Source organism: Populus euphratica, unplaced genomic scaffold, assembly GCF_000495115.2.
Source record: "Populus euphratica unplaced genomic scaffold, PopEup_1.0 scaffold818.1, whole genome shotgun sequence".
Lineage (NCBI taxonomy): Eukaryota > Viridiplantae > Streptophyta > Magnoliopsida > Malpighiales > Salicaceae > Populus > Populus euphratica.
The window spans coordinates 59432-73322 of NW_011500684.1; the positions used below are offsets into that span (position 1 = coordinate 59432).

The 13891-nt window shown below is 35.9% G+C and overlaps 1 protein-coding gene across 2 annotated transcripts; it reads right to left on the reverse strand.

Annotated features, from left to right (window-relative positions):
* Positions 1-236: 236 nt before the first annotated feature.
* On the reverse strand, positions 237-13525 carry LOC105115983 (DNA topoisomerase 3-alpha-like). Of its 2 annotated transcripts, none has more exons than XM_011013105.1 (24): positions 13139-13525; positions 12871-13049; positions 12705-12777; positions 12358-12480; positions 12149-12270; positions 11986-12058; positions 11778-11894; positions 11156-11239; positions 10871-11050; positions 10619-10747; positions 9543-9617; positions 8658-8747; positions 8431-8535; positions 7238-7272; positions 5750-5879; positions 5237-5289; positions 5062-5161; positions 4796-4834; positions 4336-4414; positions 3786-3857; positions 3132-3203; positions 2443-2634; positions 1018-1138; positions 237-678 (listed from the first exon to the last, which is right to left on the reverse strand). In XM_011013105.1, exons 1-24 carry the CDS (start codon positions 13412-13414, stop codon positions 441-443), a joined length of 2757 nt encoding a protein of 918 aa, XP_011011407.1. In that variant the 5' UTR covers positions 13415-13525; the 3' UTR covers positions 237-440. The 2 variants fall into 2 exon arrangements, with proteins under 2 accessions (XP_011011407.1, XP_011011406.1); XM_011013104.1 differs by having other exon boundaries at positions 1018-1141.
* Between the last annotated feature and the right edge of the window lie 366 nt (positions 13526-13891).

Consider the following 13891-nt stretch of genomic DNA (forward strand, 5'->3'; position numbering starts at 1 on the left):
AATTCATTAAATTAAATCACCACCTTAATAAAATAAAATAAACATGATTTTCTTTTGAACAAGAAGAAAAAACTGTTAAAATAAATAATGTTTTGGGATGTAGTGCACAGTAAAATCACCACCTTTTCATTTTTTAATTAATTTAATTTAATTTTAATTAATCATAATCATTAAGCCCCGGAATTATGTACTGTTTACTTAAGGTACTATAGAACAAGCCTAGGGTGGCCCAATCCAGGACAAGCTATAAACTTGCTCTTGTGATTTCAGCCCACAATGGTGAAGAACGAAGTCAATAAATACAGTGTACACCCTATGCGATCGTATCTAGAGCATAATTTTACAAAATTACGGCACTCAAGAGCCGAAAAGGTGGCAGTATCAAACCTGTCCTCGACGTACTTGAGCATGCCTCAACTCTTCTTTGAGAGGGCAAGGCATCAGGAACCACGACTGGGGCAAGCATTGGCGAAGTGTGATGGATCACCACACACGAAGCATCTTCTTCCAGAAATCGGCTCACCTGTAGCTGATACAAAAGTTACATCAGCTGCACGTCCTGCATTCTGAACACCCCTCCCACGACCGCCCCTCCTGCTAGGGTTAGATGCCGAGTTACTGATATTTGGACGAGGAGCACTTCTTGGGGCAGAGCCGTTGTTGAGGTTATCCTCCCATCTGCGTCGCAGACAAATAGGATACATCATATAAAATATGATGTTTCCGTAAGTAAATGACAGAATAAAGTCAGAGGAGGGTGAAAGGAGAATTCAGGAACTAGAATACGATAATCCTTCGTATGCTAAATCTTTAACTGGAGAAATTATTGAATACTCGAAGTGTACACGCCTCATCTCTGACATTCATGCACAGATGCCTCTCATAAATGAGTCTCGCATGAGTGCTAGAGAAGAGCTGTACACATTAGAAGTATCTAGTAATTTCCGCATTAACCAGTCCACTATGACAATTTTTCTAGAACAACATGAAGAGATATCTAGGTTCAGGTTTACATACACAAAGAAGTTGCATGCTTGTGATGAACATGAATAGAACTTTCTTCCCCTGTTATTTGCTGTGTTAGCTGTTCGCAGAACACATGATGTTCCACATGTGCTACATGGAATTGAAGATTCTCCTGCTGCAACACAAAGAGCATTTTCAAGAGCAGGTATCAAGGGTATATTAGCTCTAACAATCTGCACACACAAAAAAGTAACAACACTAACGATGGCAAACAGATACCGTACTAAAACACAATACCACGCATATACAATTTTAATGCTTCCAGAAGTCCATACACTTCTTAGATTACTTTCAATTCACATGCTTTAGGAGGAAAATAGAGCAAGCTAGTTTATACTTAAACCCCAAAAATATAAACAATGGGCAAAAGACGCCCATTCCGAAATTATTCAGAGAACGAAATATAATGCTTCTACCTATATGTTTGCAGTCAACACTTCACAATATTATGATTTGAATTTGAATTAAAGATTTAATTCGAAAAACTGTAAGTTGATATGGTTCTTCCATACCACAAAGTAGGGGTGTTCATTTTCGGTTCGGTTCGGTTTTTATCAAAAAAAGTAACCAAACCGGAAAAAAAAATTTTGAAAAAAAAACCGAAACCGGGTCAAACCGACCGGTTTCGGTTCGGTTTGGTTTTTTAAGGGAAAAACCATTTCAAATCGGTTTGGCTCGGTTTTTCCGGTTTGGCTCGGTTTTTCTCGGTTTTCTCAATTTTGGCTCGGTTTTTTTTCCGGTTTCGGTTCAGTTCAGTTCGGTTTTTTGGTTATAAAACCGAAACCGAACCGAACCGGCTGGTTTTTTCAAAATTTTAATCGGTTTAATCGATTTTTTTTTTCGGTTCGGTTTTTTCAGTTTTTTTTTTTTTCCGGTTTTCTCGGTTTAATCGGTTTTTTGGTTTTTTTGAACACCCCTACCACAAAGAACAAGGGAGAAAAAAAGTGACATGCGGTTGGGAAGGGGCAAGAGGAAGGGAGAAATAACATTTCCCTCCTACAGCTGTCATTATATATGCCTAAAGCTCAATCCTAGACAAAAAAGAAATTTATGGTCTTCACCAAAACTAGTAGGATTCGTAGTCATCGTGAATCACTAGTAAGCTTGCTAGGTCACTGGCTGTGTATGTCAAAAGAATTCTACTAGAGAAAGGAAAAACCACATATATTTGAATGATTAGAAGTCCAAGTGCCTGCCAAATGTGAAATATTCACAGTAAAAGGCAGCTGAAATTGCCTATGTAATAATTATTTTAATTTTGAAAGGGTATAGAGATAGAACGTCAACAACCATATTTGTTATCATAATACAATCTGGTGTGTATTTCTTTGACAGTTAATTTGACCAGAAAATAAAAATTGTCGTGCTAGGAATGTCATTTATGATTTGGAGAAAATAAAAGTTCATGAGTAGTACCATTCTGTTGGTTCATTCCATGAGACTGCACATGTCGAGTGGCTGAAATCCGTGAAGGGCAATCAGTTGAAGCATGCCCTGTTTGATAACAATATATGCAGGGTGCCTGCCTAGAGTTACTTCGTTGGGGGTTGCTGGGTGTTGAAGTGGGTGGTCCGTTGCTGGGTGTTGTAGTTGGTGGTCGACCTCTTGCTGCATAATATATTTAATATATAATGGACAACTCATTTATTAATCTACTTTTTTCCTAACAAAGCAAATTGCATGTGCATGATCATTTCTGTTACATAATCGTCCTGTAATTCAAGTTTCCCAATATATTTGACATATATTTGACATGTTCTGGAATTCAGTTAAAAAATAGATTTCTCCTGAAAGGAGAAAACGAATTCCAAAATAAAATTCCCTTATATAAGTATCATTTCAAGAATTGTTAATCTTTCCATTAACAACATTTCTAATCAAGAAGTGAAGCCAGGCACAATTACACTAAGATGGATGTTAAACAAATTCCAAACAGCATAGAACCATTAAATTACGTGGAAGGATATCATGTTTATTTCTTGCAGACACAATTCTAGTTATGGACTTGTGAACATTCATCTTCAAACCTGTAGTCTAATTACTCTACTTCATATGACTAACTAAACATGTTTATGTAACAAATCAAGCTGAACATATATACCCACCTTGAACACGGGAACCAGTTCCACAGATTTCTATCAACTGTCTAAGAGTTTCATCGCAACCACCGATGCAACCTGATAACATGTGAAAGAGATTCAACACTGGCAAAGAATGCAAAGAAGCTGTGTGTAAGTGCACATGTGCATCCATGAACATCTGGTGAAAAAATTAAATAGCAAATGAAGTTGACGTGTATGAAACCCATTTCAAGAAGCCCTGAAAGACATGCATATGGGGAAGCTAGAAATGGCATTGAAAGATGGCATGATAAGGGCATACTGGCTAAAAAGACATCACGAGTGTTAATGTCTACGGCTTTCTTCTATTGATTTGAGTTAAGAGCGCAAATGGATTTTGCATAAACGCTCTCCTTTAACACAAGGATGGATTTGAAATAACCTATCAACTTCCATGTAGTGAAATGTAGTGAAACTTTTTGACCATCCAAATTTTACCAGATAAATTCAAACTTCCAATAAAACATGATGCAACACAGATCACATTCCTAACAAATCTCCTTATTTATCAAAAGTTTACCAAATATCAAATCCAAACAATACAATCTGATTTATGTATATATAAGCCAAAGCATGTACATCGTAGCTTAAGAAAAATCAAAACAAACAATCCCAACAATACCATAGGGTTGCACTTACCCAAGTGGTTGACATTGAAGCCTGGTGGTATTTCAAGCTGGCGGAACTTAAATTGGATCAAGTAAACAGGACCTAAAAAAGGTGCATCGATAATGAATAGGTAAGATCTCAAGAAAGAAAACATCATATCAGCAATAACTTGCTGTTGAAACCCATGTAATGCATGAGATAGCTTATGCCACATGAACACTCAGAAAAGATGAAATGCTATGATGAAGGAAATAGACTGTACAGAATGTCTTGGTTTCAGATTCAGAGCAATCAAAAAAGCCAAAGGATATATTACATAGAACAACGTCAGTGTTTCTTTATAAACATCAATTAATGAAGCTCAATTAGGGTGTGCCAAAGTTCATGATATTTTTTACTTTAGATGGAGATTTTGGGATTATTTGCATCACAGCAATTTATAGTGCATGCTTAAGATAGGGTGAGTAGCTGAATTTGTCTTTTGGTGAACAAGCACAAATTTAACTCAGCGTAAACTTGCATGCAAAACTAGTCTTAGCTACCAATATTGCAGTGACATGTTGCCATTAGCTGTAGAAACCTGGAGTGCAAGAGTTGCAAATATTGTTGGTTATGGTGGCTTCTAAAACAGGTCCAGGGAGCCACACAGCATTCCTGCACTGAAGATGAAACAAACGGATCTTTTAAATATTATGGCAGAAATAATCCTCCAACATACAACAATCATGAATCAGCATTATAAATTAAAAGTTAAACGATTGTCAGTTTAGTCATCAACACACCAAAAAGAGAGATAATCTTTCATTATACTGTATAAGATAAAAAACACATCCACATAAGCATATAGCACATTTCTGTCGGCCATGATTTGGAGTAGAACAGAGAGGAATGTGGCAATTATAAGTTAGGCGCCACTAAAAGAAGTGGAAAAAACAAACCTTGGTTTCTTTTCACCAGTAATTAGGGAGTTTTCTTTGATGCGCCTTAAAAAATACAGTTATTTACAATGAATTACAGGTTTTGAGCACAAGTGCACTGACCTGTGGAAAACCCGAGCATCCAACCATGAAATTGCCATCCTGTTCAGAGGGGAAATGCTAGTTTTGTGAGAAACAATGACTTGCTTAAATGTGTTTTTAGAATAACATCAACAGAAGTTATGGAACTAAATACTTAATTACCTCTACTGACTAAAAGTAAGGTTAACTCAGAAACTGATCTTCATAAATATCAAATACAGGAAAGCATAAGTGGAAAGAAGTTTTGATCATATATGCCAAGAAATTCACAAAATAACCATCATTACCCGGTTTTTCCTAAGCACCATATTTGCTTCCTGGCAAAGTCCACATGGCCGAACATTTTCCCCCAACACACTACTGTCATCTCCATTCGATCTATCAGATCTGAATAAAAGAAAAAGATATGCTTAATGGTATAGAAACAAATCATCTGTAATACAAGCAGGTTAAAGAACCCACCTGTTAAAGAAAATTGCCATGGCTTCTAAGAGTTTTACTTTGTTTACCTTTGCCTGCAAAAGTTTCCAGTTCAGTTATGAAATGAGAGAAGTGGCATTTGCTGTATATATGGTACAGGGTAATTTGAGTAATCTTTTTTCAGAAACAAGCTGAAGTGTATGAGGAATGAAAATTATCAAAAAAGAATGGGCCAAACACTTGAAAACCTCAACAAAAATAACATATGCTAGATAATGCATTAGAACTGTTCTTGACCAATGATCCCCTTTATAAATCAAACCCGTTTGTTGTATGCAAGCATTTCATACTAGCCTTCATTTAGTGATTAGTGTGTCCATCAGATCAAGCATACAACTATCTACAAACTGCAACAGTGAATCACCATGCTAATATAGAAAGGAACTTGACAAAGGATTATGAACAATAGTCACAATTTCTTTAGGAAAAGACAACTATAACATGGCCTCCCAACCAAACATTCATGGAGCTTATGTTCTGTGAATTCCAACGTACATCTAAGAAACAAGCTTTCATCTGCTGCAAGCAAGTTGCCAAAACTTCAGCTTTACTTTTATTGCCCATGCTGACTTCTTTCATATCGTACTCCATCAGTGATCTCAGATTGGGTTTCCAAAGTTCATACCTGAAAGGAAAAATTTATCTTCTCACTTAGGCTAAAAGGATTTTTCCTGTGGAAAAAGGAAATAGAAAAGGAAGTACTCAAACAACAAAATAAGTTTTGAATATAGCAGTGTAACTAAGCACATAAGCAAAATAACAGCACCAGACCAGCATATCTATTTAACAGAGCATGGAACATCATCAGAATGGCATGCTTCAAAATTTGCATCTCAATTTTTTTGTGAATCTTTACAACTTCTTGCTTTCTTAAGAATCCTCATTCTGCATCACTCCTAACTGTATATTTACTCACACAACAACAATGCACCGCATACAGCCCCTCCCCAAGCCCCCTGCACACATACATGCACATATTCATGCATTATCATGGCTGCAAAGACATCCAACAGCTGATTTTGACATGTCCATCAGAAAGTGTCATTAATATTGTTTCATTGCTGTTGTTAGTTGATCATTAATTTATATCTGATGCACTTTCAGTAATACCTGGAAAATGTTGCTTTTGATTTTTTCATAGCTTGAAACCAGTTTTGCCACCAAAGTCACAGTCAACCATCTAAACTACTTAAACCATGGATAATTTAACTGACTATGAATACACTGTTATAATGTCTATCCAATGATGTATTCTTGAGTATTGGTTCCCGTTTAGGAAGCTGTAGCAACATGCATACCTGTATGCTACATGCACATCATATTTCAAGTTTGCGTGTGTAGACTACGCATTTACAGAAAGATTTAATGAGGTAGCTTAGAAAAATCATAATTTATGATCAATATTGATATCCAGAGTATTTTAACAAAAGAATATTAGTGGGTTATCAGGCATAATCACACAGATGCAGGGATTCAAATCTAGATTGTGACTACTGATGCAAAAATGGGGAGAAAAGGTTTAATGAGGTAGCTTAGAAAAATCATGATTTATGATCAATATTGATATCCAGAGTATTTTAACAAAAGAATATTAGTGGGTTATCAGGCATAATCGCACAGATGCAGGGATTCAAATCTAGATTGTGACTACTGATGCAAAAATGGGGAGAAAAGGTTGAGCTATTGAAAGTTAGAGCCATAATCAATCCATCTCAATCCTTCCAGGATCTGCCACTTCGGGCAGGATCAACAATAAGAATAACATCTTAACCAGGTATTCTAACAAACACAAATTATATCACATTAATCTCTCTGCAACAAGTGGCATACCCCCATGTAACCTCACAAGAACAATTAATTTACAACTCTGAAATAATCAATTGAATAGAGAACAGAGTCCATTCTCCCCCACAGGCCAGCATTAAAATAAACATTCAGATATCTAACAGTATCTTTGGCAGCTGATAATGGGGAACTACTTACCCCATGTCATCATATCCCATAACAAGTGCCTCACCCTGAAATGCATTGAAGTCATAATTAGTAAAGAAACAGTTAACAATTTAAAGGAAATAATCATGCCATCATTTTATCTTATTTCCATCACTAAGTACCTAAATTGGCTTCTCTTAATTTGTAGTAATGAACAGACTAATAAGCACTTCATAGATGAAAGATGAAAGATTTGCATGAAGGCTCGAACCAGAGATCACAATTTGTCATCAATAGTAAAATAAGAAGATTCGGCAGGAAAATCAAGCCATTAAAACAGAAAACAAAATCTTTTACATAGAAATGAACTTACATGGCAGAGGTTTTCAACAAACTCAACACAGAAAAAGATAACTTCAAATACAGCTAAAAGACCTGAGTGACAACTATAGCATATAAATCTAACCAACTGCCATAATTGACATGACCCCAACTAGTTTTGCACTGAGGCTTATTTTAGTTGAATTGTTCATCACTTTCATAAATTGCTGTTACCTCTCTTCTTTAGATTCCTCATTATAACAGTGCTAGAACATGTGAAAAACACTGAGACAGAAACATCAAAATCAATATATGGTATCAAAATCCTGTTGAATAAGTAAAACAAACCTCTTATGTACAGAAAAAATAAGGAGTTTAGTCAACTATAGAAAACTACCCTTGGCAGATCAACAGCCAAGCACGTTTTTGTATTTTTGTCTCGATGCTAAGAAGTTTAAAATTCTAAAGCCAACATCTGGAACTCTCATATTCATAGAAATTATGTAAGAATGCAGTGATGCAATTAGCAATCCAAAAATATTGACATTGCATTTAGTCAAATATAAACTCATACAACGTATTACAAATATCTCAGGTTTCCAACCTGACCAAGACACAAGAACAGTGACAAAAATTGCATGGTTGACCTATTAGCAAGGAATATTTCCATAATAATTTAGTAGACCAATCAAACACTTTCAAAAGTAAGACTATAATTTACACCCATTAATGTCTAAAAAGGCGGTACTGTAAAGTTTAAGTAAACTTGCAAACATTCAGCCTTCACTCATATCCTAACAAGTTGTGCCTTCTCATATGTACCAGCACATGAAATAGGAACCTCATACAAGTAACCACAAGGACAAGAAGATCAAGCATAAGAGCAACAAGGATATTGCATTAAAAGATTTAAGTAAAGTTACAAGATTAGTAGGTGAGAAGCGAGTGTTTGCATCCTTTGTGACGTAGAATCGATCAAGCAGCTTTTTAATGTGATCATGCATTGTTGCGTCTGTACCAATCCCAGCCTTACAAAAACAAGCAGAGGGAGAAGACGCAATTTTAAAATTACACAATTATGGGGAAAAAATGAACTAGCATAGAGAGCACAAAGCCAGAACAAAAATAATTGGAATTCCAGTCTTCTCACCTTGTCCATACAACTTAACAAATCCGCTTCACTTAAGAGAGGCGGCGGTCTAGTGACACCAGAGTCCAAAGTCAATGTTGTCGGAATGAACTGCAACATTGTCCAAAACTATAGTATAATTATCTGTACTTCAAAATATAAAAGAGTTTTATAAAAGTAAATCCTAAGTCCAAATCTTGGACCATCAAACTCTGTCATTTTTCAGTTTAGGCCTTGAAAGAATGACCAACAACACAACACAAAATTAGTTTCCTGTTTTGTGGGCTTGATGCCTTTGTAAGCACCAAAAAGGAAAAAAATCAAAGAAAGAGAAACAGAGAAGACCCCCAGGGCAACAACAAAGCAAACCTGTCCATTTGTTTTGTAGAACTGTTTTTAATAAGAGGTAATGACATTTATACTAAAAAAATCATACTTAAAATAGCTTTTATTCAAACTTTCCATCTTTCTAATGCTAATGCAGTGGTTAACTCTCTGTCAGGCAAGATTTACATCAAACTATTATCTGAATGTTGAGATAGCATTAACCGAGGCTGGCATGGTTATTAAGTATTTGGAATAACTTGTATGACATGAATGTCAGGCATGGAAGGTGAGCAGTTGCTTTCTATCTCAATTTACCAAAAAAAGTTCTAATCTCTAAACGATGAGATAAATCATGGAAGTGGTGAATGAGGCATGCTATCTTGGACAGAAATCAAGCAGTTTGCTTGGCAAATTAATGATGTTTAAAAGCTGGCTGGAAAATCCATCCCATTGATAGCATATCATAAAAATTATAACTTCATTCCATCAGACTTTTTAAAACAGATACATGGCATATCAAATACTCACAAAAACAGCAAGAAACACAAAGCCTACAAATCAGAAAAGGTAATGCCAAACCTGTTGTCCCTGGACATAGGTTGGAATCATTGAATCACCCCATGATTCAAAGCGATAAACATCCAAGTAATTTTTCTGGCCATACAAGATAATGTTAGATCCCATATAAAACAATTGCAAACAAAACTAAAGGTAGCACTATCATAATATTTTTGAAATACTCAGGAAAACGTTTATTAATTATGTCTACAGTCTAGTAACCATCAATTGAACTGCCGGTTCTTCACTTCTGGCTTTATACAAAATTAAGCAGGCTACTTGACTAAGCCATGAAAGCAATTCATTTCATTGTTAAAAATTATATGGTTGATTAGCAACATGCCCCATTGATATCTGGTGTTTATACAAGAAGGGTGGGGGGGTCACAGGAATTTGACAGCTACTTTCAGTTTACCAGATCCTAATTTCTAGAATTGAGTCGTGATTTTGGAAAATGTCTTTGAGAACTCCAATAGCTGGACACAACAGTGTGAATCATAGTTTCAAATCACTTTCATACTTGCAGCGTAACAGTTCTATGCAATGCCACAGCCGTCACAAATTTTAGCAAATTGTTTGTAATATGAAGATTTAATATTCTACCTAAAAGTGACAAGACTGGTTGAACATCATCTCCAAAGTACAGAGTTTAAGTAATTTAATTAAAAATCAGTATACTAAGACATCAAATGATTATATTACATAATTTTCATAAGTAAACATATACGTGCAGCTTTACCTGATTAATTGAAAAAATGTACCAATTTAGTGTCAAACTACACTGCCCATCCTAGTGCATGCCTTGATGACAATATTTAACTCTAAATACAGCATCCATTTAAAAATATTAACAGTAAGAATCTACCAAGAAAATAAATTCCAAGTGCTTCTAATAAAAGATAAACAACTATACATCGAATAAAATAAAATAATCCAAAACAATAGAATTGTAAAATTATAGTGACCACCATAGCCATTATGGTTACATAAGGGACGTTAATTCCATGGCAAATATGCAAATGATCTACAATAGCAAAACAAAATTACTGATTGAAATGAAACAATGAGTGCTTATGATTTGATATGACACTACTCACAGCTAATATCACTCTCCCTGATGCAGAAAAACGTTCACCAGCAATATCAATTTCAACAACAGTTTCGGCCCCAACAGCTGGCTGTGAGACACATGCCAGAAAATGTCGAACAACCAGCTCATACAATCTCTGGAGAAAATGAGAGTAACTAAATTTCAGTAACTCATTCAAAGCCATAATCACGAAATTGGACCAGAAGGAAAAGAAAGATTGCCAAGCACATGCAGATACAACTATCAAGAAATGGACTACATGGTGATCTTGACTCCACCGGGATTCTCCAGATGAAAATTTTGTTGGGTGGATGGGTGGGTGGGCCTTGTCATCATGTCCACCACTACTAGGGTTCCTCCAAAGTCCTGCTCCAGGATCTAACAATCTTTGTGCATACGATCCCCATACAGGATGCTCTTGATGTTCTTGTACAATTGTCTACATCAGGTTGAATCATAATTCATAAACCAATTGCAACATTAGAAGCTTGAGAGAACTTGTTCGAGTAATACGTGTCCACACAAGAAAAAATAGGTTACCCACATGCAAATCAGTCCTGGAAGAAAAGCTGTCAGTCTCCGTACGAGGATAACTAATGAAACCAGCTTGGTACAAGTCTTCTGCCACCTATAAACCAAAGAAAATGAAATAAGGAATGATTGGCTAGAGAATTTTTGGAAAGATTAAAAACAATATTTTGATGCAATTAGACACAAATACGTTCAAATGGTATATGATTAAAAGGAGACAAAGTGAGAATCCTAATAATTAAATACACACACACATATATGTATATATTATCTGAGACTTGTAATGGATTCTGATAACTAAAACTGGAGAAACAAATCTGGTGACAGTGGTATTGTAATTTGAAATACACAACAGACAAACTGCACTGTATTCTTTCTTTTGAAAAGGTTAAGCTACCACTAAACTAACTCGGGCATTGAAGTGCATACTCTGTCATGTGTCATGAATGCACTCAATTGCTCATGTGCATAATCTAGTTCAGTTTATTGTTCTTTGCAACTTTAACCAGTTGAAAAAATTTAGAAGGAATCTAAAAACTATACAAAGCAGACCCTGAAGTCTAAAACAATAAACAACATGAAGAATTGCATGTACTTCATAAGATGATATTAAATCCCAATTCCCAAAGGCTAACCTTCATGGTTTGTTCAGAACTCATCCGGAAGTACCGTGAAGCACGTTTTTCAAGCTCAATCGTACTCAAAGGATATGGGGGATACTTCAACTTCTCCTGCTGCTGGACCTTCGTGACCTGATTGGCAATTAGTAAAAAAGAATTAAGCTTCCTAAGAACTGCACTTCAAAATTGAAACTAAACAAGGCACGTGATTTCTGTTACTTACTGTTGCAGTTGGTTCCTCAACACACATTTCATAAAGTATAACAGATGAGGTATAATCAAAAAGATGTCCACGCCTGTGAAACTAAAATATTGTAAGATTTAACCATATATTTCAGGAACTCAAAAGGAAATTATGCATAATGCAGTGAGCCTCCAAAGCTTACATCCAACTGAAAGAAGCAAGGCCTTCATCTGATCTATGAGTACAATTGATAGTCCAAAACTCTTCTGGCTCATGTGATTGTATCTCCCAGTAACGTTCCACAACAAATCCAAGGGTAGGGAACTGCATTCATAGAGGGGAACAATGACCAATTCATAAGCACAAATAAATGATATATGCAAACTTTTCAGCTGCCAACTATCAACATACCTGACAAGGCCCATAACTTAGAACAAGATTTCTATCATCTTGAGCAGAATCAATAACAAACCTATCCCTCAACAACATCGTTTGAAACCTAGTGAAAGAAGCACCAATTCGGAGATCAATTTCCTGCAAGTAAAAGAAAATCAATCTTGTTTCCCATCATAGAAGAATCCAGAATATGAAAAAAATACAGCAGTCATTAACTCCCAGATTTTTTACAGAAAAGGACTGTCCAAAGAGAATTTATCTGGTACATAAACATGAATAGTTCACAGTAAATGATGGCCGGCATTATAGAAACTAACTTGATAGCAACTACAATAAAACTGGAAGATTTTCAAGACACTCACTTGCCTAGCGTCCACTGCATCTGAAAACCACTGATTAGGAGCAATAAGATTTTGGGCTGCTTCATGAATATCCCTTAAATTTGTAAAACCAAAACATAAGCAAACACAAACTCAAGAAGTCATCAACTCGTCACGAAAAAAAAGAGAAACTTGGCCTTAAAAAAACCTCTCAATTAGAGCCGAAAACCGAGCCCTCCTTATTGTAAGATTTCTATTTACACCTTTACAAACTGTCATCACTTCAAATGCAATGTTCTCTCCTTCTCTATCACAATCTAACCACAAAACAAGCCAATGACACCTCCTCGCTTCCTCCTCCAATGTCCTTTTGATGTCCAACTTATCCTATCCCAAAAAAAAAAATCAAGACACCACAGGCGGAACTTTGCAGAATACTCCTGTACAAATATAAATAAAGCGGGTACGAGAGGCACCTCAGGGACGTATTTGCGTATGGGAGCGGTGTAGAGATCGGCGGGGTCACAAGAATGCCATTTACGGAATCTATCTTCGAATTCGACTTCCATGAGATGACCAGTGACTGAAGTGACAAGCATGTGGCATTGTTGGCCATTAATGGAGTAGTTGAACTCGAATATCTTGTTGTACCGGGACCGTCCGTCTCTCACTCGAAGCTGATTTCGTGAGAGTATCGTCGCCACCGATTTCGCCACAGAAGGCTTCTCCGCCACGTTCAGAACTTTTATCATCACCGCTTATGGTGGTGGAAATTGGGGATTAAGGGGTTTCTTGTTTTTTTAAAATATAAAATGGGGAAATTTGGGGAAAAGGGAGTTTTCCCGCCGAGTTCTTTTAAGAGGGAGATGGTGCCCGAGTGGGGTTTCTGTTTTATTAGTGGGTTTTATCTTTCAGTCGGGCTTAATGTATGGGCTGGCGTTCAGCCCTTTAAAGCCTTCTGCTCAAACCCACAACAAAATAAATAAACAAACATGAAAATTTTAAATTTTTTTTTGTGTGTTTAACATATAAACTATTTATTGTAGAAAATAAATAAATATATAAATTTTTTTGAGGATATTAATTATTATAAATTAAATAAAAACTTAAGGATAAATGTTAAACTTTCTGTGAACTCTTGAACAGTATAATTATAAATTATTTGTTTTTTATTGAATCAAAAACTTGATTTATCATAATAGTCTTTATTGTTTGCCCTTATAGCTAAG

Excerpts from the sequence above, each read along its gene's own strand:
- LOC105115983 (XM_011013104.1), bottom strand. The coding sequence starts at position 13,414 with ATGATAAAAGTTCTGAACGTGGCGGAGAAGCCTTCTGTGGCGAAATCG. Across the intron at positions 12,271-12,357 it reads TAAGTTATGGGCCTTGTCAG|TTCCCTACCCTTGGATTTGT; the intron begins GTATGTTGATAG and ends CTATGAATGCAG. Across the intron at positions 2,635-3,131 it reads AACTGGTTCCCGTGTTCAAG|CAAGAGGTCGACCACCAACT; the intron begins GTGGGTATATAT and ends TATATTATGCAG.